The sequence below is a fragment of the Castor canadensis genome, chromosome 4 (genome assembly GCF_047511655.1).
Source record: "Castor canadensis chromosome 4, mCasCan1.hap1v2, whole genome shotgun sequence".
In the NCBI taxonomy this organism is placed as follows: domain Eukaryota; kingdom Metazoa; phylum Chordata; class Mammalia; order Rodentia; family Castoridae; genus Castor; species Castor canadensis.
In genome coordinates this window covers 124,812,460-124,840,121 of record NC_133389.1, presented here as the reverse complement: position 1 = coordinate 124,840,121, position 27,662 = coordinate 124,812,460, and the positions used below count along the sequence as shown (strand labels likewise).

The 27,662-nt window shown below is 36.0% G+C and overlaps 1 protein-coding gene across 1 annotated transcript in view; it reads left to right on the top strand.

The window, feature by feature from the left end:
• Positions 1-27,662, top strand: part of Mettl8 (methyltransferase 8, tRNA N3-cytidine) — an 84,858-nt gene that overhangs the window by 36,934 nt on the left and 20,262 nt on the right. Inside the window, 2 exon segments of the mRNA XM_074071086.1 lie at positions 1,293-1,446; positions 24,844-24,935. Coding sequence (XP_073927187.1) covers positions 1,304-1,446; positions 24,844-24,935 — 235 coding nt within the window. The 5' untranslated portion in view covers positions 1,293-1,303.

Below are 27,662 nucleotides of genomic sequence, written 5' to 3'. Positions count from 1 at the left end.
GGAACATCTGCACTAGCTATTGAATGCTTCATTTCTCATGACTGTTAGTCACATCTCAGCAGAACATTGCAGTCTTTTTGGTGTGTATAACTAAGCTCCTCCTTTTTGTTCCAAAAGGAAAAATCTTGAATTATATGTTTAAAAGCATAATGAGATATTTTTGACATTCTGAAGTTCATTTTGGAATTCATAGCTTTAAAGCCCATCCATTTTCAATAAGGTAGTTAAGCATGTGCAATACATTGCATTTTTATGCCTACTAGCACCTCTGATGGTCCCTAATGCATAATATGTACACATTCCCTTTTAGCATGTTTCTACCTGACAGGTTACAGCACTAGGCTGAATGTCCCATGAAGGACTAAAATGCCAAGCAGTATTGCAATGGATTATTGGAAAAAGTAAGCTCTTAATACTTTTCCATATTTTCAAGTGACATTTTTACCAGTCATAATTAAGATAATACACTCTTTAAATGCTTAAATTATTCTTCCAGAAATGGGAATGGATTTGGGCTAATTGACATGTGATTCTTTTCTAAAGCAAGATAGACTAAAGCATGCATTTTTACAGGAAAATCCATATTGGAACTCTTACTCAGTATTCACGTGTGTGTTTGTGTCTGTGTGTCTGTGTACATACATACAAGTTTGCTAGTATTAAGAATTGCTAGAATGCTATCATAATATAGTATTCATTTATAAAATGTTCTTATTATTCAGCATAACACATGAGATTTAATAGGCTTTTCTTATTTTGCTTCTACACTTGAGTTTTTGGTCTAGTGGTCATGAACTGTTCCCTAGAAAGTTTGCTTGGAATTCCCAAAACAAAATAATAAAATTATTCATTTTTAAAACTTTTTAATACACAAAATTCAGATTCTGGGTTTACATGATGGGCCATTTGCTAAAAATTAAATGAGCAAATACCCAACAAAGCAATTTGGTCAAGGCTGGTTTTCTTTTTGTTTGTTACGTGGACTTTTTTTTTTTTTTTTTGCAGTATGAGGTTTAACTAAGGACCTTGTGCTTGCTAGGCAGGTGCTTTACCACTTGAGCCACAACCTCAGCCCATGTCTGTAGTTTATAAAGAATGCCAGCCATTGTCACCCACCTTAAATTCTTTTTCCCTCTCTTGGCAAAGAGAATCTATCATTTCCATCTTTCATTTTGAAATGTTTAGTTTCTATGTCCTTTCTCAGGTTGTAAACAGATTTTGGAAGAGATTTTTATATTAAGCAATACACTGTTTAATCCTTATTGGCTAGTTAATCATTTGTAACTTTGCAGGTACTCTCAGAATGAATGTGATTTGGAGAAACTGTATTTGTTATCTAAGGCAAGGAAAGGTGCCACACCGATGCCAAAGTGGTTACCATCCAGTGGCTCCTCTGGGATCAAGGATTTTAACTGACCCAGCCAAAGTTTTTGAACACAACATGTGGTAAGTTTTCTTTTTCAGATATGACATTATGTATGTTCATTGATATCACCAGTGATATATGTTCATTCATGACCAAGAGAGGAGTTTTAAAGTTGATGACCTTAATTAGTTTATAGAGATTGAAAAGCCAAGGTAAGCAATCCAGACTTAAGTGTTGCCAATTCTGAATTTCTTTGCAAATGGAATTGGAAAAGTAGAACTTCCCTAGCACTTGTAGCAGCCTTGGTGTTCTTGCAGGCATTCCCTGCTTATTTCTGACTTATTTGCCAGTGTCTCACTCAGTGGGGGCCCTTTTCTAGGTGGGTCCCTCCTGATGCCCCACAGGTCCTTCCCTCTTTACACGTGCTAATCACTTGTGTTATTTAGTACCAGTTCATCAGAGGAACACATTTCTATGACTCCAGTCCACAGAATAGCCACATTGCTTGCAAAAATAGATACTTACAGAGAAAGCTAAGAATTAGCAATACAAAGCAACAAATGTAAGGGCCCAGTGAGCATTACAGACTGTAGGCCATATTAAGAACTCAGTAAAGGCTGGCAGAGTGGCCTAGCAAGCATGAGACCCTGAGTTCAAACCCCAGTGCCAGGAAGGAGGGAGAGAAGAAAAGGAAAAAAAAAACACTTCTATATGGGCACACGCAAAACTTGAGATTAGAATTATTTCTTCTGCCTCCAGTACCTGGCATAGTGCCTGACACAGAAGCATTTGTTGCATAATGGTTTACATAGGTAAAGCTGGAGTAAGGGCATTCTAAGTAGGTAGAAAGTCATAAAACACAAAGATAAGCATTTTCAGGAGACAGTAAATAGTATAATTTGCCTTAAAGAGAGAGGTGCTCTAGGAGATTGGTCAAAGATAAATTTGGAATGATATAGGCCAGAGGTGGGCGTGGGATCAATATTGTGCACGGTCTTGAGTTCATAGCTGAAGTGCAAGATAGTATAGAGCCACTAAGAAGAAGCAACATTGCACAGAGACAGATCAGAGTAACTAGAAGTAGGAAAGGTTCAATGGGAGGTTGTGAAGAAAGAATAAATAGAACTTGGTGCTTGTGTAGAATAAAGGAAAAGGAATAATTTAACTCTGAAGATTTGAACTTAAGTCACTGATAGAAATAGGAAAATCAAGAAGTAAATTAATTTTTTTATTTTGGAAGAGAGATGATATTGTAGGTATTATAGATAGTCTTTGAGTGAAGGACATGCAAGTCAAAATGTCCAGAATACAGACTCTACAGCTGGGAAGAGGGAGAAGGGTATCAAGGCTGAAGATGTAAAGTTGATGTGTTATCTGCAGACAAAATTGTCATCAGCCTAGCCTATTGAGCAAAGTCTATAGTGCTGGAAAAGTGATTTTTGAACTTTTATTTTTTATTGCAGCAGAATATCGGTTTTAAAAGAAATAAATTAATCTTTATTAGTCTTGCTTTGTATAGTATGGTAACCACCTCTACTAATAATCACATGTGATTCTGGAGCACTTGAAATATAGTTATTTTGAATTAAGATGTGCTGTAAGATTTTGAAGGCTTAGTTAAAAAAAAAAAGGTAAAATTTCTCGATTTTAGAGTTTCATGTTGAAGTGAATGAAATTTTGGATATATTGAGTTAAGTGTATTTTATTCATACTAATTTTACTTCTTTTCACTTCTTTTTGTTTGTTTTTAAATTTTGAAATAGGGTCTCTCTGTGTAGTCCACACCAGCCTTTAACTAACCAACTTCCTGCCAGCCTCCTGAGTACTGAGATTACAGGTGTGCACCACCTGTAATCCTAATTTTAAAAAGTGAAAAGATTGGCTTCTTTTAATTTTTTAAAAACATGGTTACTAGAAAGCTTTCAGTTATGTACGTGACTCACATTTTATTTTTTGAAATTAAAAAAAGTAAATTAAACCATTTGATTATCATCACCAGCTTGGACAATTACTGTATGCTGTGAGAGAAAATGGGCCTTTTTCCAGGCAGTGAAATCTCCAGAGGAACCTCTAGTCCTAAACAAGTTCCTTGTTTATCAGGGTTTTTATTCTTCATTAGACCCTAATGATTTAGCTGTCTATGTTCTCTTTTTCCATCTGCCACTGCTAGCTCTTTTGCCTGAAATTCTTGCTTACTGACATAAATTCCGTCTTTCCTTGAACTCTCAGGAAATCAAGGGTTCAGGTCCAGCATTTCTCAAATGCTGATGATTGGCTTTGGGCTGACACCATGAAAATCCCTTGGAGAGTTACTATTTCACTAGTTCTAGAGATACAGCTCAGGGATTTTCAATTTGAAAACTTTTTAGTAATTCTGTTGAGCAGCCAGATTTGGAACCTTGATTCAATCCAATGGTTTCCAGACTTTTCTTTAGCAGCAGAACATTTTTCAAGTGAAGTTCTAACATGGAATCTCAATATTTAAAAGGTAAAAGCAAACCTGCTCTGAAAAAGGCAGATGTAAAGACCTGGGGCATCAGCTGCTCCACCTCCTTTTCCTCTCTACTTCTTCTTACTCTAGTTACGTAGAGGACCTTAAGGTCTCTGTTGGTTACAGTTTGAAAAACCTTAATGTAGTCTGCACAGCCTTCCTTCTCCATAGCCTGCTCTCCACGGGGTTATCCTGCTGCATGGGATATCTCTCCTGACCTCTCTCCCTGGACGATACATGCTGTCATAACAACAATAAAAATAGTTTCCTCCAAGGAAGGTATAGCTTCAGTTCATCTCTTCACACATCTTTTTTTTTCCTTTTATTTTTCTCCCCCTCCTTTTCTTTTTGTGTTTTTTAAGAGAAAATTTGTAAGTTATTCTCTCCTTACTCTAAATCCAAAGCTCTGTCCAAAAGTCCTCTTCTTCCTTGTTTTCTTCTTTTTATTTAAAAATAATGTTGCTTCTTGCTGAATTTGATTTTTTAAAAGCTGTTTGTAGAAAACTGCATATCAGTTTTCTCTTAAGATGTTGTTCAAAATTGTCTAAGATTCATTTTCCCCTTTAGTTTCTACTTAGTAAGTAGGATTTGCTATATAAATGACCCTCTGCAAAAATCTTTTGATAGAAAGTAGAGATTCCATTTTTAATTCATTTCCAATATCTTAAGAACAATTTGCCTTATAGATTCCAAATATTTGGTTTTTTATTTATTTGGTGGTACTAGGGTTTGAAATCAGAGCCTTGTGCTTGCTAGGCAGATGCTCTACTACTTGAGCCACTCCTCTAGCCTCAGATTCTGAATATTTGTATTATGTACTTACATCTACCTATAGTCTTTTATTTTTTAAACAATTTAGTGAAGTAAAATTCACATAATATAAAATTAGCAATTTTAAAGTAAATAATTCTCTGGTGTTAATTACATTCACAGTTTTTATGTAGTTATTACCCCTATTTAGTTCCAAAACATTTTCATCACTTCAGAGTGAAACCCTTTATTCATGAAGTAGTTATCCCCATCCCCTTGTCCCTAACCTATAGCAACCACTATTGTGTATTTTGTTTATATCGACTTACCTATGCTGGATATTTCATATGACTAGAATAATACAATATATTGCTTTTGTGACTTTCTTCTTTCACATAGCATAATAACTTTGAGATTCTTCTACCTTGTAGCATGTGTTTGGTGCCTTTTTATGGCTGAATAATATTCCATTGTTTATGTATACCACTATTGGTTTATTCATTCACCTACTGGAAGGACATTAGGATATTTCCACTTTTTGGCTCTTTTTGGAGAGTAGTGCTATCAACATGTGATACATGAACTTGTTTGAGTTTCTGTTTTCAGTTTTGGGGGGTATATGCCCAGCAGTAGAACTATAGGGTCACATGATAATTCTGTTTACGTTTTGAGCACTTGTCAAATTTTTATCCATATTAGCTGAACTATTTTACAGCCTGGCTGTAGAATTTTCATTATATTTACTACCTTTCATCAGTTTTAGGGAGTTCTGACCAGAAATGATACTCAGAGTGCTTTTCAGACATAGCCCAGAAGTCTGTCTAAATTGAGTAGTTTACATAGTTACTTGGAAAAATCATTCCTCATTCCACACTGTTCCTAGTTAAATTGTGTGGGGACTTTTTCAAGGGACCCTTGAAATTTGTAAGGAAGCAGTAACCATTTGTATTATCTTCTGACTAAATCAGCTAGGCCTGTGGCATGATTCATAATAAGTTTACTTCTTTGACTAGTACATATAGACATAATATATACACATATATAGAATAGGACAATTTTTACCGCATGAGATGTACAACATGTTTTCCACTCATTCCATTCGACTGTTTCTGTTTCTTTCTAAGTGTTGTTTAGACTAACTAAATTGATTTCATGACTCACTAAAGGGATATAACATTTAGCTTAAAAAACTGAGCTAAGCCAGTCTCTGCCCAAGGTAAGACCTGGATGTTGCAACATGATTTCTTTTACATAAGCCATTTAAGTAATAAGACTATTTCCAGAATCATAATAGGGTTCAGATGCCAACAGTTCTTATTACATAATTTTTCATATATAATCATCATATTTATTATTGGATTTATTGCCCAGTTTCATACTTACTTCTTAAATACAGTTGATCAATAAGCATTTTATGACTACCTGCAGCATAACTTGTTATGAGAGACAATAGAGTCTAGATGTTGGGAGCACAGACTTAATAGTTACCTCACCTTGGGAAGTTACTTAATCCCTCTGTGGCTCAATTTCCTCATTTATAAGGTGAGATAATAATGTGATACCTATCTTGAAGGGTGTTGGGAGGATTAAGTGATCATATATAATGTAAAGTCTATACATAGTAAATAGCAACATACTATATAAGAATTAGCTACCTTATTATTACCATTTTCTAATGTATACTTTAGTTGTTTATATATATTTTGTTTTCATTATTTATTAGGATGTACAGTTTTATACAGAAGAGAGTGTCTTATGTCTGTTTCATAGCTGTATTTTCTATATATTAAGCATCCAATAAATACGTTTGAATAAGTGAATCAATATAGAGAAATGTAAGGTGCAGTTCCTGTCTCCTAGAAGTTTACAACTAGACTGAAATTTAATACAGTGGTTAAACATGGACTTCAGAATCCACAGTATCTGAATTTAAATCCTGTGTCTCTCCCTGACCAGATAAGTGAACTTGAACAAGTTCATTCATGGGGTTTTTGTGAGTATTAAAGGAGATAATATATTTAAAGCTCTTTTTCTTTCTTCTTTCCTTTCCTTCTTATCTTTTCTTTTGTCTGGGATACTGGGGATCATACCCCAGGGCCTTCTGCATGCTAGGCAAAAGCTAGCACTGAGTTACATACCTAAATAAAGCTCTTAATAGCAGTAAGTGCTCATTAAAAGACATCATTGTTATATTACTAGATGGAGAAGTGAGGCATACTGTCAATCACCTCTCAATGTAAATATACTTAATTCTAAATGTAAATACACTTAATTCTCCCATCAAAAGACAAAGAAAGTTATAGGCCAATATCCCTGATGAACATAGATGCGAAAATCCTCAATAAAATACTTGTGAATAGAATCCACCAGCACACTACAAAGATCATACACCATGATCAAGTAGGTTTCATTCCAAGGATGCGAGAATGGTACAGCACATAAAAATCAATAAATGTAATACAACACATGAACAGAACCAAGGACAAAAACCACATCATCATATCAATAGATGGAGAAAAGTCTTTGACAAAATTCAGCATCCTTTCATGATAACAGCTCTAAAGAAACTAGGAATTGAACATATATTCCTCAACATTATAAAGGCTATATATGACATACCTATAGTCAACATCCTACTTACTAGGGAAAACTGAAACCATTACTTCTAAACTCAGGAGTAAGATAAAGGTTTCTACTCTGGAGTCTTATTTAGCGTAGTACTGGAATTCCTAGCCAGAGCGATAAGACAGGAAAAAGAAATACAGGGGATTCAAATAGGGAAGGAAGAAGTCAAATTGTCCCTATTTGCAGATGATAGGATCTTGTACCTAAAAGACCCTAAAAAATCAACCAAAAAGCTCTTCGATCTCATGAGTATGTTCAGCAAAGTAGCAGGATACAAAATCAATACACAAATTCAGTAGCCAAATAAATAACACAGAATCAGTCTGAGAAAGAAATCAGGAAAGCCACACCATTAACAACAGCTTCCAGGTAGCTTGGACTATGGCTTGAGCCACCAGTGCCCAGTCCACAGGAAACTTTTGAAGGTAGTGGATATGTTCATTGTCTTGATCATAAAGGTTTTACAAGTTGCCTGCATATGTCAGAACTTTCTGGGAGATGGTAGGGGTGATCTAACCAATGTACAATGTAAGCCTATTTGGAATTGTCAAAATGAATCCCCCCTGTACAACAAATATATCCTAATAAAAATGGGGAAAAAAGAACTTACATTAAATTGTATACCTTAAATATGAGCAGTTTACTGTATTTCAATTATACCTCAAAAGCTGATAAAATACGTTTATATCCATACATTAGAAAATAATTTAGTAGCTGACTTTTTTTTTTGTGGTATTGAGGTTTGAACTCGTGGCCTCATGCTTGTCAGGCAGGTGCTCTACCACTTGAGCCACTCTGCCAGCGAAAAGAATTCATTGGTTAGTAAAAATAAGAGATCTTTGTGTTCTGATACTGAAGAGGTGGCTATGATATGTCATTGAACAAAAAAAACCAAGTTGCAAAGAAGTATTTTTTGTATGTTAAAGAATGTTTATGGCACACACATATATACATAGAGTTTTCATATACATAGAGAAAATCTAGAAAGGTCCACATTATCCTGATAGCAGGGCTTATCTCAGATAGGAATGCAACAAGAGATAGGGTGGATAACAAATAATATTTAGTAAGCATTGGTATTATTTGAATTTTAATTTAAAAAGAGTGTCCCCCTATCACTCGCCTATCTTGCTATTTATCTTGCTACTTACCTGATGACAAATTGTATATTCTTTATTACAGATCTCAAGTCCTCAACAGTTTTGAGTTCTACCAAATCGTCTTCATCTTTGTGTTACAATTCACAGCTCAGTGACTGATGTATAATATAGGATATTAAAAAGTGTATAATGAGGGAGACAGAGACTGCTTATTCTGCTACCTGTGACCCCATTCCATTGTCTGCAGAAGTGTGAAGGCATTGGTTTATTGTGTTTGTGTCTTTTGTTAGTCACTCATTCCTAAATAAGAAATTGATTGATTAATAACAATACTTAGATAATCATTATAGCCAAAAAGAGAAGTGGGCAGCCAGGAGTCAAAAGCATAAATTAGCATCAGTCGTAGAAGATTTAATTGAATTTAGTTCAGTTATTAGTGATATACCTACAACAGCTATATTTCATCCATTCTGAGGTTCACATTTTTTTCACCAATTAACATCTCTGAAATCATGACACTTCTTAAAATTTATGGCATCTTAAAATTGTGATTAGAAATCTTTTTTCCTTTCTTGCTGGTACAGATAATAATGGCATCTTAGATTTGATGAAATAGGATGATTATAATTTTGAACTACTTAATCTTAATTTGTTTAGTATTTTGGGAACTATTATTCTTATTTGACTAATACAAAAGCAGAGAGACAGAAAATTTAAATGATTTTCCCCTGCCATACATCAAGGCTAATATGTAGAATATTTGTTATATTATTAGAAAAGCATTAAAACTTTTTGCTAGATGGATAAATGGCCAATGGACACAGAGAGCTAACCAGGAGGAAGTACTTATGAGCATAGAGGAACATACTCAACAGAAAAAGAAATACAGATTAAAATAAGTTACCTTTTAGATCTGTTATATTAAATTCAAGAAAGGAAATTCAAGATGGGAAATTTAATTATACAATTTTGCTTTTTTGTTTGTTTTTGCCTCATCTGTTCTTTTTCCCCTTTCTTACTTTGGATAAATTAAATGCTTTCTTTGTACTCTATTCTGTACTGGCTTTTTAACTGTGTATCTTTGCATAACTTTTTAGGAGTTATTCTAGGGCAATAATTTCAAATGTTTTAGTCTCAGAGTCCTTTTACACTTTTAAATCACTAAGGAGCCCAAAGACCTTTTATTTATGGATCATGCCTATTGATATTTTCCATGTTAGAAAACTGACCCAGGCGGAGCGACTCATGCCTGTAATCCCAGCTGCTCAGGAAGCAGAGAATCATAGTTTAAGGCCAGTCCAGGCAAAAAGTTAGTGAGATCTCATCTCAACAAATAAACTGAAATGGTGGTATGCACCTGTCATCCCAGCTATGTGGAGGTGTAAATAGGAAAATAGTGGGTCCAGACTCATCTGGATAAAGACATGAGACCCTATCAAAAAATCACTGAAGTAAAAAAGGCTGGGGCATGGCTCAAGTGGTAGAGCTCCTGCCTACCAAGAGCAAAGCCCTGAGTTCAAAGCACAATACCAAAAACGGAGACATTAAAAATATTTTTTAAATCGTTAGCATTTCTATACACTAACAATGAGCAAACTGAAAAAGAGTGTATGAAAACAATTCCATTTACAATAGCCTCAAAAAAAATCAAATACCTAGGTGTAAACCTAACAAAAGATGTGAACGACCTCTACAAGGAAAACTATACACTTCTGAAGAAAGAGATTGAGGAAGACTATAGAGAGTGGAGAGATCTCCCATGCTCATGGATTGGTAGAATCAACATAGTAAAAATGTCTATACTCCCCAAAGTAATCTACATGTTTAATGCAATTCCCATCAAAATTCCAATGACATTCATTAAAGAGATTGAAAAATATTTTTTAAATATTAAAAATATTTTTTCATTTCAAAACAGTAATAAACCCATTAGAGATTAATATAATTTACATATTTTAATGAAAATATCTATTCTCAAAAATGTGGTACACAGAGTGTCATTGTTTGAAATGTTTGCAAGTCTCTTTAATGTCTGGCTTACTGGACGAAGTTGGACCCTCAAATCTTTTTCTGGGTTCAGTTTTTGTAACGTAACGTTGTTTAGGTCAAATTGTGTGAAGGAAATTTGCCCTCTCACAGGTGTGTGCTTATAAAGGAGAGGAGATTTTACTACCCTTTTCAGATAACTACGGAGAGATTACTCTTGATACTACATGAAATATGAAACCACACAATGAGCTTCCTAGATTCTGCCATACTACAGTGCACTTTGGACTTTGGACGGATCTTTACCTATGCATCATTTCATAACATTATGCATGGGTAATTTGGAAGAGTGCTTCTGTTTTATGTGAATCTCCCAAGTATTGACATATTTCATCATATGATATTTAAAAATCACATTTGTTAGTATCACTACCAGTCTCATCAGGAAAATCTGTAAGTATTAGGAAGCTAGCAAATTCTTGGTGGTAGACACAGTTTTCCAAAATTCTAATTTTTGCTTGAAAGCTCCAGATTTATCTTTGGCAACAAATACTGTCATTTGTTTTTTCTTGAAGTGATAGGCTCATTTCGTTTACTTTTGAGAATGTATGTGCCAAATACCAAATCAGTGGTTTTTATCTACAGTTATTCTTTCAAGTAAAAATAGCATTCCATGAAAAAAGGAAGAAGCTTAGTTCACTATTCAAACACAGAAAGCAGCTAGCTCTGTTTACAGCTCATGTCACAGCAGTGCTCTTCCTAAAGCCACTCATCATACTTCAGCATGCTGCAGAGATGCTTCGTGCTTCGTGTGTGCTTTCCCTTTTGTAACATAGACTATTAAAAGAGGTGTATCTCCAAGGGTCGGTATGTTATTTATTTGTTTATTCTATTTATTCTGTTTATTTATTTCATTTATTATGCCACTGGAGATCAATCCCAGGGCTTTGCACATGCTAGGCTAGTGCTACACTACTGAGTTCCACCCCAGCCAAAGGGTCAGTGTTTTACAAAATTAACACTCACTGCTTCATCAGTCAGTGAAACTGGAAAGTAATTGTTTGTTTGTGTGTGTGTTCTTTACCATCACTGGTTGGTAGTAGAGAATATAATAATATAACACATTTTGGTGCCACTGCCTAATTTAATGCTAGGGCAATTGCAGTTTTATCTATCATTGTTTGTTTTTGCAGGGTTGAGGGTTTTAAGACAGGGTCTCACTATGTAGCTCAGGCTGGCCTGAAACTCTCCATCTTCCTGCCTCAGCTCTGAATGCTGGGATCATAGGCTTGCACCCCTATGCCTGGCCCTGTCTTTGTTTTTTTTTTTTTTTTTTTTTGGTGCTGGGGACCGAACTCAGGGCCTTGCACTTGCCAGGCAAGCGCTCTTCCACTGAGCTAAATCCCCAACCCCTGTCTTTGTTTTTATACCATCAGTATAAATGTTAACATGGTGAAAGAGGCAAAATACAATATCCTTATAAAAATATCTTTGACCTAGCAGACACCTAAAAGAGTGGACCACAGTTTGAGAATGACAGTACTAGAGATTACAATAGTATTTTCAACTTAATCCAGTCTACTTAGAATTACTGTTGTACCATGTCATACAAAATATAAGAAACTTATAACAATAATATGATTCCACTTATCCTTCAAGATGTCTTATTGTTGTCATATAGTGTACCTTTATATGTAAGCAGCACAATTACTCTTACTATTTATGCTTTATATAGTTAGTAATTTGGAGTTTTTAAAGAAATTAAGAAAAAAAATTGCCTTTTATAGTTACCCATATACTATAAATATACATATATATTTCCAATCTCTTTATTCCACCCGATAGATCCAAGTCTCTATCTGGTATCATTTTCTTTTAGCCTGAAGAATTTTTAACTAGTCTTGTTGTTCAGGTTCTGCTGACAAAAATTCTGTGAAATTTTGTTTACTTGGCAATGTCTTCATTTTAAAACTTTGAGAGATCTTTTCTACTGCATTTAGAATTCTACGGTGACACTGAATTCTTAAAAATGTCATTGCTTAGCCAGCTGTGGTAGTGCACACCTGTAATCCCAGCATTCTGGAAGCTGAGGAAGGAGGATCTTGAGTTCAAGGCCAGTCTGTGCTACGAAGCAAGACCTTGTTTCAAAACACAAATAAACAAACATGTCATGGCTTTGCCTTCTGGCCTCCACTATCATTGGTTCTGATGAGAAATCAGCTGTAGCTTACCCAGTATATACCAGCTACATCAAGGAATGCTGTTTATTTTTGCCTTCTAGCAGTTTTCTGTATATTTATAGAGAAATAATGGGGTTTGATATGCTTCCTGGATCTATTGATTGCTTCTTCTTTTTTAAAAATCAAATTTGGAAAATTTTTATTCGGTATTTCTTCAGAGTTTTTTCTTACCCATTCTTTTTTCTCTCCTCTATTTCTAGGACTTCAAATTATGTGTATGCCAGACAAATTGGTATTTATGTTAGTCCATTTTTGTTACTATAATAAAATATCAGAGGCTGATTAACTTTATTTTTTAAAGAGGCTTATTAATGTGTGCTAATAAAACAGAGGTTTATTTAGCTCATAGCTCTGGAGGCTCAAGGAGATAGGTGCTGGCCTCAGCTGGGCTATGGTTGAAGGCCTCAGGGCAGATAGCTTGAGGAGAGGGAGAGGTCACATGACCAGACAGGGAGCCAGGGGTCAAACTTAGTCTTGGAACAGTTCACTCTTACAAGAACTGAGGGTTCCATGACAACTGTCTAATCCCTTCTGAGGAGTTCCCAGTGACCTAAAGACCTCCCACTAGATCCTACTTTTTATTTATTTTTATTTATTTATTTTGGCAGTACTGGAGTTTCATCCGTACTTAGGGCCTTGTGCTTGCTTGCTAGGCAGAAACTCTACTATTTGAGCCTTGCACTCAGCCCTTTTTTTTTTGCTTCAGTTATTTTTGAGATAAGATCTTCTGGTTTTGCCTGAAATTAACCTGGGGCTGGCCACATTGCTGGAATTATAGGTATTCACCACCATACCTGGCTTATTGGTTGAGATGGGGGTCTCACTGACTTTATGCGTAGGCTGGCCTCAACTACAAGTCTCCTGATCTCATCCTCTCCAGTAGCTGGGATTACAAGCATGTATATCACTCCCAGCGTGTTCTCCACCTTTTAAAGGTCTGCCATCTGCCAGTATCAGACATGGGGGACCAAGTCAAACACATAAACCTTTAGGGGGTAAGGCACACCCAAACCACAGTAATATGACCACACAGCTACCTAACAGTTATACATTTTTCTTCAGTATTTTTCCCTCTGCTCTTCTGGGGGTTTTTTGTTTTTGTTTTTGTTTTTTTTGTAGTACTGGGGTTTGAACTCAAGGCCTACACCTTGAGCCACTTTTTTGAGAACAGTTTTTTCAAGATACGGTCTTGTGAACTATTTGCTCTGACTTTGAACTGTGATCCTCCTGATCTCTGCCTCTTGAGTAACTAGGATTACAGATGTGAGCCACTTGTGCCCAGCTAAAAGTTGTATGTGTTTTTTTTGTTTGTTTGTTTTTGGCAGCACTGGGGTTTGAACACAGAGCCTCACATTTGGCAGGCAAGTGCTCTTACTGCTTGAGCCACTCCACCAGCCCTTGTTCTTCAGTTTGAATAATTTCTACATCTGTCTAAGTTTACTGACCCTTTCTTCTGAAATATTCATCAGCTGTTATGTCTACCCAATGAACTTTTAATTTCACATGTTATGTATGAGTTCATTGTGGAATTTCCTTTTTAAAAAGTAGTTTCCATTTCTTTGCTGAGATTTCCCCATCTCTCCATTCATTCTGTCTTTTCCTTTAAATCTTTTAATATAATTTTAAAGCTGTTTTAAAGTCCGTATATACTAATTCAACTAATTGGGTTTCCCCAAGTCTGTATTTATTGGCTGCCTTGTCTCTGGATTGTCTAATATGTTTTTTTTAAACTAATGATGGATATTATAGATGATACCTTATACAGAGTCTGGATTATGTTGTATTCCTTTAAAGATGGAGAGATGTTTTTGTTTTTGTTTTTCCAGCAAGTGGTTAAAAATTACCACTGATCATCTTGCTTGGGTCAAGATTAGTTTTAAATGTTGTTAGAGTAGAACTATCTTGATGGTGTCGCAAGTTTGGTTGGTTCTTATCCCTATGGCATGGCATTTCTAGGGTGTTATTTGAGAGGTCTCTTCTCTGGCTTAACTGGCAGTGTAATATCTCCACACACTGCACTGCCTATCTCTGGTCAGTTCTCATCCCAGAATTCTCTTTCTTTCTATTAGGTTCTATGTAGTCTCCCCCAAGTAGCTGATCAACACTAGCTAAGAGCCATAGGGGACTCCATTGCAGGCTTCAGGTGTCCTACCTTCTGTAGCACCTTTTTCAATATTCTCTGCACAGACTTTTACTACCTCATCAGCTCTGAACTCTGATCTCTGCCCTCTCTACTCCCCAAAAACATTCAGTGAGATAGCCACTCAGCTTGGGCTCTGTCTGTGCACCAGTCTAGAAATGTGTCCGCAGACAGAATGACTGGGTAGCTGTGGGAATTTTCCTTTTGTGTTTCTCTTCCCTTTAGGAAGATGGTCTTGCACTGTCTGGAGTATAGTCTAATACCTGAAAACTGTTGCTTCATATATTTTGTCCAGTTTTATACTTTTTTATAGTAAGAGGCTAAGCCCATTATCAGATACTCTGTCATGGCCAAAACTGAGCCCTACACAACAGTTTAAAGTCATAATAATTGTAAAGAAGATTATTGTAGCTATATAGAAAAATGTTTGTATAAATATGTAATAAATATGACTTTGTTGAAGTTTAGGCTGAGACTAGTAAACTCTATTTCCTTCTTTAACCTAAGAATATTTTATTTTTAATTCCCTAATGCATTCATTAGATTTCTCATTAAATTGTGTTTGGATGAGAGTGTAACTCAGTAATATGCGTGAGGCTCTGGGTTTAGTCTCCATAATAAGCAAACAAACAAGGAAAGAGAGAGAAAGGGGAAAGAGGGAGGAAAGGAGGGAAGAAAGAATGGGAAAGAAAAGGAAGGGAGGGAGGAAGAGAGTTTGTTCATTCATTCTTAGTGAGACCTTTATATGCACAGTAAATAACAAAGACAGGAAAACAGTCTATCCACACAGTTTACCGTGGGTGCTTTAGTTTATATCTGATTATTAAAAGTTATAATATGAAGCAACACTACATTCAACAGAATTTTCTATAGGTAGAATCTTCCAAAATTTTAGTAAACTAAACAATTTGTGCGTATGTGTGTATTTGAATTTTTCCCAACCAAATACACGACTATTTAGATTGCTGCTGCCATGAACTTGAAGCTGAAACAAAGAATCATCATTCAGTTGTATTATAGACATAGAAAGAATGGGAAATATATGTAAATAAAGTATATGAACTGAGATCATAGGACTGATGACTACCACAAAATTATAAGACTATTTCAAGCAGACATATTGTGAATATTTGTCTTATTCAAACATCCTATCTTTTTATTTTTGATGTTCACTTTCTCAAATTCTGATTTTCATGAAAAATATCATATTTTACATTTACTATTCAATTCTCTATTTTACTTTTTTCTTTTTCTAAGGAAACAACTTCCTTTTATCAATAAGAATTATTTTTTCCCTAAGAAGGGTGATGTACAAGTTTTAATGACCATTGTTACTCATCTTAAACATATAATATAGTTTTTATATAAATATAGCTTTTAAACATGTATCTCTAGTTGACTCTATTTTACAATATTAAGGAAATTTTAAGATGGTTCTCTCTTCTATTATTTTAGCATAATTGTTATTTCACCAGTTAGAATCTTTATTCAATGTATATAAAAATTTTAAACAGTTGTAACAATAATGCCTGATTTGGGCATCTGCTTTTTTAACCTCATGTTATTTCATTAAAACATTTTTCATATTATTACATAGTAGCCATATTATTTTAAATGTCTGCTTAATATTCTCTTTAGTTACCATAATTTTTCATTCTCCTATCACTGAGATTGTCTCCAATTGTTTTGCTATACTACATTTAGTGTTTCAGTGGATATCTTTGGACAGAACTATACTGTTCTTTTGAGATTTTGTTTTAGTAAATTTCAAGAAGTTCAATTCATAGGCCAAATGGTTTGAACCATTTTCCCATTGGGTTTTTGTTGTTGTTGTTAATCTTTTAGTTTGCTTGTTAGTCATTCATCTCTGTGCTTAAATTCTGTTGTTGTATTTATTACTTATAAAACTTGAATGGTTCTTATTGCTGCCTGTTGGGTTTTGGTATATGTGAATCAAACTTCTAATATAAAGAACTGCCACAAAGCAGCAAGTCTGGAGGAAGTCCCCATAAATGTAAAGCATTTTATAGGTTTCTTTGGGGATTCTGTAGCTGTACAGTGGTAAAAGCTGTCCTTCAGAAGCTTAGGGTATAATATTCCCCTCACTTAGCAGTTAAGAAAATGAAGCAACATGAGAAACAATATAAGGAAGCTAAGAGCAATTTTAGAAATCACCAAATCTATTAAATACTTGAGAAGTAGGAAGTTAAACAAGAGTTTAAAATAAATGCTTAAATTTGAAGATCATATATCTACTCATTACCTCATGACTTGATTCTCTGCAGGAAAATGAGTTATTTTTGTTTTTTAAGAGTTGGGGGGTCTAACCATGTTGTCCAGATTGGCTCCTAGGCCCAAGGGATTCTCCTGCCTCTGTTTCCTGTATAGCTGGGACTATAGGTATAGCACCATCCCTGGTACAATTATTCTGTTTTCTTTCCTGTATGTTGTAGGGATTTGTAGATGAGAAATGTAGCCTTAGCCTTATTAATACTACTTTTAAAAACAAATGGCATGTTGCTTTTAATGTCATAATGGTCATGTAATAATATCCTATATATACTTATTTATACAAAGTATAAGTTGTTTGGGTGGTTTTGTTTTTTTTTAAGACAGGGTCTTACTCTCTTGAACCTTTGTTCCTCCTGCCTCTACCTACTGGCCAACCCCAATTTATACATGTCAAACAAGTCAAAACAACAACTTTTCTAATTTCATTTATTAAAGCATGTGACAAAACACTTAATGACTATCTGGGTTGTAAGTGTTTTTTTAAAAATACTAGTGGTTAAATTTGCATTTGTGAAACTCTGATTTTATATTCTCATTTGCTTTTCCTAGAGATTCCAGCATACCAATTTTGATACTTTCTAAAAGAAAACAGTTTCTTACCTTTCAGTGGTGCATTTATAGCTAGGTCACTGGAATATACACGCTTGTATCTGATTGCATAAGCATGCCTTAAAATAGAACCATGCTTCTTATCATTGTACCCAAAGCAACTCTTTATTCTGTCATTGTTGTCCCACTTTCCCAGATACGGTGTTACATCCTTGGAATCATTCCTTACTCTTCTCCAGTATCTAGTTCATCTGTAGGTCATGACTACAATTTTTTCAGTGTCTCCTGATCCACTTTTTCTTTTGGTTTTCCATTACCACCTTACTCCTGGGACTCATTACTCCTATGCTACTGCAGTAGTTAGTTGGTCTCCCTTCAGGACCTCCCCATTGTGTCCTGGAAGCTACTTAAAGTTCTCTGAAATCTGTTACCCAGCTCTCAAATTCACCTGCAGTTACTCAAGAGAACCAGACTAAATGGGCTTTTCATTGTTTCTTGTATATGCTGTCCATATTGCCACTTATTGTTTTGTTTTGTTTTTGCAGTACTAAGGTTTGATCTCAAGGCCTATATCTTAAGCTACTCCACCAGTCCTTTTTTGTGAAGGGTTTTTTTCAAGATAGGGTCTCGTGAATTGTTTGCCCTGGCTAGCTTCCAACAGTGATCCTCCTGATCTCTGCCTCCTGAGTAGCTAGGATTACATGTGTGAGCCACCACCACCCAACTCATATTGCCACTTCTTAATGACAAGAGTAATTGCCCTACCACCTTTCCCTCTACTTGAGCCAGATCCACCTTCCTCTTAACCTTTCCTAGTTGCTCCAGCCAGCATTACTTGGCTAGGTTCCCACTCATCAGGTGCTAACCACCTATGTTTTATTGTATTCATTTACTTTTATTTTGCCTACATTAGGAAAATACATGTCCTGATAGGCAAGAGTTAAATCTTAAAACTCTCATTATCACCACTGCTTTGGTATACAAGAATATACTAAATGGTGAGAAGATGGACTTTGACATGACACAAATCTGGGTTTGAATTCTATTTCTGCCTGGCTATAGGATTTTTGAAAGGCTTAAATAAGATAATATATATGAAATCTGCTTAGCAAAATGCCTGACATGTAATAAATAACAAATGCTAATAATTATGATCATGCTAACTGCTCAGTTAATGTTTGTCAGTCACCATAACGATGCACCTCCAAGAATTTTATAATTTACCCCTATTCATCAGTCATATGGGTACAAATATCATAACACTGCTAAGGTATTTTCTTTTTTTTTCATTTTTCTTTTATTATTCATATGTGCATACAAGGCTTGGTTCATTTCTCCCCCCTGCCCCCACCCCCTCCCTTACCACCCACTCCGCCCCCTCCCTCTCCCCCCCCTCAATACACAGCAGAAACTATTTTGCCCTTATTTCTAATTTTGTTGTAGAGAGAGTATAAGCAATAATAGGAAGGAACAAGGGTTTTTGCTGGTTGAGATAAGGATAGCTATACAGGGCATTGACTCACATTGATTTCCTGTGCCTGGGTGTTACCTTCTAGGTTAATTCTTTTTGATCTAACCTTTTCTCTAGTACCTGTTCCCCTTTTCCTATTGGCTTCAATTGCTTTAAGGTATCTGCTTTAGTTTCTCTGCTTTAAGGGCAACAAATGCTAGCTAGTTTTTTAGGTGTCTTACCTATCCTCACCCCTCCCTTGTGTGCTCTCGCTTTTATCATGTGCTCATAGTCCAATCCCCTTGTTGTGTTTGCCCTTGATCTAATGTCCACATATGAGGGAGAACATACGATTTTTGGTTTTTTGAGCCAGGCTAACCTCACTCAGAATGATGTTCTCCAATTCCATCCATTTACCAGCGAATGATAACATTTCGTTCTTCTTCATGGCTGCATAAAATTCCATTGTGTATAGATACCACATTTTCTTAATCCATTCATCAGTGCTGGGGCATCTTGGCTATTTCCATAACTTGGCTATTGTGAATAGTGCCGCAATAAACATGGATGTGCAGTTGCCTCTGGAGTAACAGTCTTTTGGGTATATCCCCAAGAGTGGTATTGCTGGATCAAATGGTAGATCGATGTCCAGCTTTTTAAGTAGCCTCCAATTTTTTTTCCAGAGTGGTTGTACTAGTCTACATTCCCACCAACAGTGTATGAGGGTTCCTTTTTCCCCGCATCCTCGCCAACACCTGTTGGTGGTGGTGTTGCTGATGATGGCTATTCTAACAGGGGTGAGGTGGAATCTTAGCGTGGTTTTAATTTGCATTTCCTTTATTGCTAGAGATGGTGAGCATTTTTTCATGTGTTTTCTGGCCATTTGAATTTCTTCTTTTGAGAAAGTTCTGTTTAGTTCACTTGCCCATTTCTTTATTGGTTCATTAGTTTTGGGAGAATTTAGTTTTTTAAGTTCCCTGTATATTCTGGTTATCAGTCCTTTGTCTGATGTATAGTTGGCAAATATTTTCTCCCACTCTGTGGGTGTTCTCTTCACTTTAGAGACCATTTCTTTTGATGAACAGAAGCTTTTTAGTTTTATGAGGTCCCATTTATCTATGCTATCTCTTAGTTGCTGTGCTGCTGGGGTTTCATTGAGAAAGTTCTTACCTATACCTACTAACTCTAGAGTATTTCCTACTCTTTCTTGTATCAACTTAAGAGTTTGTGGTCTGATATTAAGATCCTTGATCCATTTTGAGTTAATCTTGGTATAGGGTGATATACATGGATCTAGTTTCAGTTTTTTGCAGACTGCTAACCAGTTTTCCCAGCAGTTTTTGTTGAAGAGGCTGCTATTTCTCCATCGTATATTTTTAGCTCCTTTGTCAAAGATAAGTTGCTTATAGTTGTGTGGCTTCATATCTGGGTCCTCTGTTCTGTTCCACTGGTCTTCATGTCTGTTTTTGTGCCAGTACCATGCTGTTTTTATTGTTCTTGCTTTGTTATATAGTTTGAAGTCAGGTATTGGGATACCTCCTGCATTGTTCTTTTGACTGAGTATTGCCTTGGCTATTCGTGGCCTCTTGTGTTTCCAGATAAATTTAACAGTAGATTTTTCAATCTCTTTAATGAATGTCATTGGAATTTTGATGGGAATTGCATTAAACATGTAGATTACTTTGGGGAGTATCGACATTTTTACTATGTTGATTCTACCAATCCATGAGCATGGGAGATCTCTCCACTTTCTATAGTCTTCCTCAATCTCTTTCTTCAGAAGTGTATAGTTTTCCTTGTAGAGGTCATTCACATCTTTTGTTAGGTTTACACCTAGGTATTTTATTTTTTTAGAGGCTATTGTAAATGGAATTGTTTTCATACATTCTTTTTCAGTTTGCTCATTGTTAGTGTATAGAAATGCTAATGATTTTTCTATGTTGATTTTATATCCTGCTACCTTGCTATAGCTATTGATGATGTCTAGAAGCTTCTGAGTAGAGTTTTTTGGGTCTTTGAGGTATAGGATCATGTCGTCTGCAAACAGGGATATTTTGACAGTTTCTTTACTATTTGTATTCCTTTTATTCCTTCTTCTTGCCTAATTGCTCTGGCTAGGAATTCCAGTACTATGTTGAATAGGAGTGGAGATAGTGGGCATCCTTGTCTGGTTCCTGATTTTAGAGGGAATGGTTTTAATTTTTCTCCGTTAAGTATAATGCTGGCTGTAGGTTTGTCATATATAGCTTTTATAATGTTGAGGAACTTTCCTTCTATTCCTAGTTTTCTTAGAGCTTTTATCATGAAATGATGTTGGATCTTATCAAAGGCTTTTTCTGCATCTATTGAGATGATCAAGTGGTTTTTGTCTTTGCTTCTGTTAATGTGGTTTATTATGTTTATTGATTTTCGTATGTTGAACCACCCCTGCATCCCTGGGATGAAGCCTACTTGGTCATGGTGAATAATCTTTTTGATGTGTTGCTGAATTTGGTTTGCCATTATTTTGTTGAGCATTTTTGCATCAATGTTCATTAAGGAGATTGGCCTATAGTTCTCCTTTTTGGAGGTGTCTTTGCCTGGTTTTGGGATAAGTGTAATACTGGCTTCATAAAATGTGTTTGGCAGTTTTCCTTCCCTTTCTATTTCGTGGAACAGTTTAAGGAGGGTTGGTATCAGTTCTGCTTTAAAGGTCTGATAGAATTCAGCAGAGAATCCATCAGGTCCTGGACTTTTCTTTTTGGGGAGACTCTTGATTGCTGCTTCAATTTCATTTTGTGTTATAGGTCTATTCAGGTGATTAATTTCCTCTTGGTTCAGTTTTGGATGATCATATGTATCTAGAAATCTGTCCATTTCTTTTAGATTTTCAAATTTATTTGAATATAGGTTCTCAAAGTAGTCTCTGATGATTTCCTGGACTTCCATGGTGTTTGTTGTTATCTCCCCTTTTGCATTCCTAATTCTACTAATTTGGTTTTTTTTCTCTCCTCATTTTAGTCAGGTTTGCCTGGAGTCTGTCGATCTTGCTTATTTTTTCAAAGAACCAACTTTTTGTTTCATTAATTCTTTGTATGGTTTTTTTGGTTTCTATTTCATTGATTTCAGCTCTTATTTTTATTATTTCTCTCCTTCTATTTGTTTTGGGATTTGCTTGTTCTTGTTTTTCTAGGAGTTTGAGATGTATCATTAGGTCATTGATTTGGGATCTTTCAATCTTTTTAATATATGCACTCATGGCTATAAACTTTCCTCTCAAGACTGCCTTAGCTGTGTCCCATAGGTTCCGGTAGGTTGTGTTTTCATTTTCATTGACTTCCAGGAACTTTTTAATTTCCTCTTTTATTGCATCGATGATCCACTCTTCATTAAGTAATGAGTTATTTAGTTTCCAGCTGTTTGCATGTTTTTTGTCTTTACTTTTGTTGTTGAGTTCTACTTTTACTGCATTGTGGTCAGATAGTATGCACGGTATTATTTCTATTTTCTTATATTTGCTGAGGCTTGCTTTGTGCCCTAGGATATGATCTATTTTGGAGAAGGTTCCATGGGCTGCTGAGAAGAATGTATATTGTGTAGAGTTTGGATGAAATGTTCTGTAGACATCTACTAGGTCCACTTGATCTATTGCATATTTTAGATCTTGAATTTCTTTATTGAGTTTTTGTTTGGATGACCTATCTATTGATGATAATGGAGTGTTAAAGTCTCCCACAACCACTGTGTTGGCGTTTATATATGCTTTTAGGTCTTTCAGGGTATGTTTGATGAAATTGGGTGCGTTGACATTGGGTACGTACAGATTGATGATTATTATTTCCTTTTGGTCTATTTCCCCTTTTATTAGTATGGAATGTCCTTCCTTGTCTCGTTTGATCAATGTAGGTTTGAAGTCTACTTTGTCAGAGATAAGTATTGCTACTCCTGCCTGTTTTCGGGGGCCATTGGCTTGGTAAATCTTCCAGCCTTTCATCCTAAGCATATGCTTATTTCTGTCAGTGAGATGAGTCTCCTGTAAGCAACAAATTGTTGGATCTTCTTTTTTAATCCATTTTGTCAAACGGTGTCTTTTGATGGGTGAATTAAGTCCGTTAACATTAAGCGTTAGTACTGATAGGTATGTGGTGATTCCTGCCATTTAGTTGTCTTAGTTGTTTGAAGGTTTGATTGTGTGTACCTAACTTGATGTTACTCTCTACTGTCTTGCTTTTTCTTATCCTGTGGTTTGGTGCTGCCTGCCTTTTCATGGTTAAGTTGGGTGTCACTTTCTGTGTGCAGGATCCCTTGCAGAATCTTTTGTAATGGTGGCTTTGTGGTCACATATTGTTTTAGTTTCTGCTTATCATGGAAGACTTTTATTGCTCCATCTATTTTGAATGATAGCTTTGCTGGGTAGAGTATCCTGGGGTTGAAGTTATTTTCATTCAGTGCTCGGAAGATCTCACCCCACGCTCTTCTTGCTTTTAATGTTTCTGTTGAGAAGTCTGCTGTGATTTTGATGGGTTTGCCTTTGTATGTTACTTGAGGAATTTTCTTACACTTGTCCATTAGGCTATATGAAACTTGAATGTGGAGGATGATTTTGTTTTTTATTGTTTCAAAAAATGATTTATTTCAGGAAATACAGATGTTGCTTCCATTCTAGGAAGACTTCTTTTGCTCTTGGTGGTGCTGGGCATTGAACCCTGGCCTCATACATGCTAGTCAACAAGAAAGATATTTTTACAGCACAAAATAGTGTCTTCTTCTAGAGAGAGAATAAATTATGAAACTAAAGATAGTTATAGAAAGCTCCAGATCTTAGGAAAATGACCTTTTTTTATGCTGTATAAACATGCTATCATTTTGCTGAAATACTGGTGCACATCTGTAATCCCAGCACTTAGGAGGCTGAAGCAGGAGGATCACTAGGTCAAGGCCAGTCATGGCTACATAGTAAGACTCTTGTCTCAGAAAAACAACACAGAAAAAAGTACTCTATCGTTTAAATATGAGCGAATCCATTTTCAGAAATTAAGGTAGCTTAATAAGAAAAACAAATCTAGGACTGGGCATGGTGGTTTACATCTGTAATTCCAGCTACTCAGGAGGCAGATATAGGAGGATCTTGGTTCAAGGCCAGCCTAAGCAAAAGTTAGCTAGACCGTATCTCAAAAACAAGCCAGGAATGATGGTACACAATTGTAATCCCAGCTACTTGGAAAGGGGAGGTAGGAGCATTGCTATCCAAGATCACCTGTAGCAAAAAGCACAAGACCCTACCTGAAATACAAATGAAAGGAAAAGGATTGGGGCTTGGCTAAAGTAGCAGATTATTTGCCTATCAAGCACAAGGCTCTGAGTTCAATCTCTAGTACCTACAAACAAAAATAAAACAAATCTAAAGTTACTTTAAAAATTGTAGGGTAAGTACAAAATATTTTAAAATGTTATCTCTCTGGCAGTGGAGTATTAGCACACAAGAGTTATAAAAGATGCATTAAAATACAAGGATACTCTGTTCATAAATTAACAAAAAGGCAAATAAATTTAGCCTTGGAGTAAAGGCAGCTCATAGCAGCATCCAGATAATTATGCACTAGGGTGTTCTGGGGATAAGACATCTGCAGCCATTTCCCAAAGGTGGCTGGGGCTTGCAGCTCAGCCAGATTTAAACAGAAGAACCGCAGGAACTGCAGGGTTGCACCAGCACCATCGGAGGAATGTCTGACACAAACATATTCATTCAACATGGAATTCATTGTATCACTCATGTTTGCTTTAATCTAGAATGAAAAATGGAGGCCCTGGTTGCATTTTCTTGTCTCCTTCAATTATTGAACATGTTTTACAATCTTCTTATTTTTTTTAATAGGGATCACATGCAGTGGTCTAAAGAAGAAGAAGAAGCAGCCATAAGAAAAGTAGAGGAAAACTCAGCTGTGCGAGTAGAGCTGGAAGAGCAAGGTAGCCAACTACACCTGGCTTCTGGAACCCAGCTTCTCTGCTTGACCTTCTGGTGTCTCAGTTCTGGTGGCTCAGTTCACACATAGTCATCTTTCCTCCTCTTGGTGTTGTTGCTATTGAGAGTTCTTAGCTTCTACCTAAGATACTCAATTCACTTCTTCTCTTTGGTACAATTCCAGTTCTTCCAACATAGTGGGATCAAAATTAATGAAATAAATTATGTATTCACCCTATAATTGGTCTTTTGGTAGTCATGTTGCTTTTTCTGGGAGATACACATATGGATGGCATTTTAAGCAAGATATGAAAATATAACTAACATTTTTTCTCTTGCTATGCTACTTTCAGTATGCTGGTGTGCATTTCTCTTGTGAGGAACTTTGAACAAATCCATAAATTCTTAGTGAAAAAAATGAAGTTATACCAAAATGTTGCTAGTCTTTTGAGGTAAAGTTTCAATAAGAATTAAAAGCACCTTTTTTGGAGGCTTTTGTAGTTAGAGTTTAATTAAGGTAAGGCCTTGCCAGCTTTCATAAATGACTTCTGAAAAATTGGCCTATGCCACTATTAACAACATCATCAAGAATCAGTAAATGACAAGTGCTGACAAGGATGTAGAGTTTAGGAGCCTTTGTGCCCTATTGGTGGAATTGTAAATGGTACAGTCAACTATGAAAAACGATATGGAGATTCCCTTAAAAGTTAAAAATAGAACTTCCACATAATTCAGTAATTCACTTGTAAGTTATATCCAAAAGAAGTAAAAGCAAGCTCTCAAAGCAATGTTTGCATTGCCATGTTCCTAGTAGCAATATTTGTGATAGAAAAAAAAAAGAAGGAAAGGAGGGAGGGGAGAAAGGAAAGACAGAAAGACATCTGTGTCCTTCTCAGTGCATAACTGGGAACCCACAGTCACTTTGCCCAACTCCTGTACTCTCAGTATAGGCTTTTCTACCTTATTTTTCTTAAAATGACTTTTTTAGAACATGTTCTTTTTTTTCTTTTCTTAAAAATTAGTTTGCTAAAGTACCAAATACATACATAAATTTATACCATTCAAAATGAATCCTCTCAAAGTTCAAAGAATGTTTACCAAGTGAATACATTTATATAAATAGCACCCACCTGGAAAAAGAGAAAATTACCAATAACTTAGTGGCTTTGTCATGTTCCTTTCCCAGATATGGAGCTCCTCCCAACCCCTCATATTTTACAAAGAGCAGCCACTCTTCTGACTACTAATATCATAATACTATGAATTTGTTTTGCTAGAACACCCTGGTTCTGGTTCTGGTCATTATTTTTTTTTTGGTGGTACTGGGGCTTGAACTCATCACTTCACACTTGCTAGGTGAGTGCTTTAGTGCTTGAGTTACATTTCCAGTCCTTTTTTGCTCTGTTGTTTTTTGTTTTTGTTTTTGTTTTTGTTTTTTGCTCAGGCCAACCTGGACCACGATCCTCCCGTTTTACACTTATTGCCATATTTGGGATGACAGGTGCACACTACCAAGCCCAGCTTTTTTCCACTGAGATGAGTTCTCTTGTGAAATTTTTTGCCTGATTGGCCTCATAACACAAGCCTCCTGATCTCAGTCACTCTTGTAGCAATATCAGTGTAACCTAATGGTAGATTAAGACTTAGCAAACTGTGGCCTATGGGCCAAATCCAGTTTGCTGCCTGTTTTTATAAATAAAGTTTTATTAGAACATGGATAATTATTTGTTGACATACCATCTGTGGCTGCTTTTGAGCTCAGATACAGAATTGAGCATTTGCAACAGAGACTGTTTCCCATAAAGACTAAAATACCTATATGGCCTTCAAGATTTCCCAAGCTCAGAACTAGAATTTTGTTCCTTGATTGAGCAGCTATCCTGAAACTCCCCAGGGAAAAATGTTTGCATTCCTCAGTGTAAGCCAAGCATAGTGAAAATCACTATCAGTGATATTAGTCTATAATTGACGCTGAAGTTTGAAGCAAAGATAGCTGGAGAGACTGAGCTTATGAGACAACCCCCAGCCTTTAACCAGCAAAGGAGCCAGTATTGGCCTACCTTGTCCTCTGATGTCATTTGTAACCTGTCTTATCCTGTAGCATCATTTTCTATTCCTTAGAGATAGTTCTCCTTCCTCATCCTCAGCATTAATGTGCCCTGGGGAGTGGACAGAAAAAAAGGACACCTGATCCCAGTGGAATTATTCTATTTTTATGTGCAGTACCAGAATGGAATATAGCCAGGGAGTGTTGGAATTGGATTTGAGGATGCATACCAGTGGCAGTGCTGCCTACAAATCAGCCAACATTGCATTCCTTTGCAGGAACTCTGTCACACTGTTTCTGAGGAAGTATAACTTTGCTTCTTTGCCAGCAGCTGCACAGACATATTTTCCACATTACGCAAGCTTCTGCTAGTAGCCACCTGGATGTGACAGAGAAAGTCAAGACTAAACTGAATTAAAAGTTATCATTCATTTTAATTCATTTCCAGGAAATTAAAAATTATTCATAGTATATTCCCTGATAATATGAAAACCAAGGATTTTTTCACTGTCTTTTGAATATTTCTGTTCAGAACATAAATAGATGAGCAGTGCTGATAATGTTCCCTTAAAGTGCTCAGTGCGCGGCTGCCTATTTTGTCCTATTTATGTTAACAATGAACTTGAGTGAAGCTAATGAGAAGGTTATTTTAGAGCCTCAGAAACCGCAGTAAAGGAAAATGACA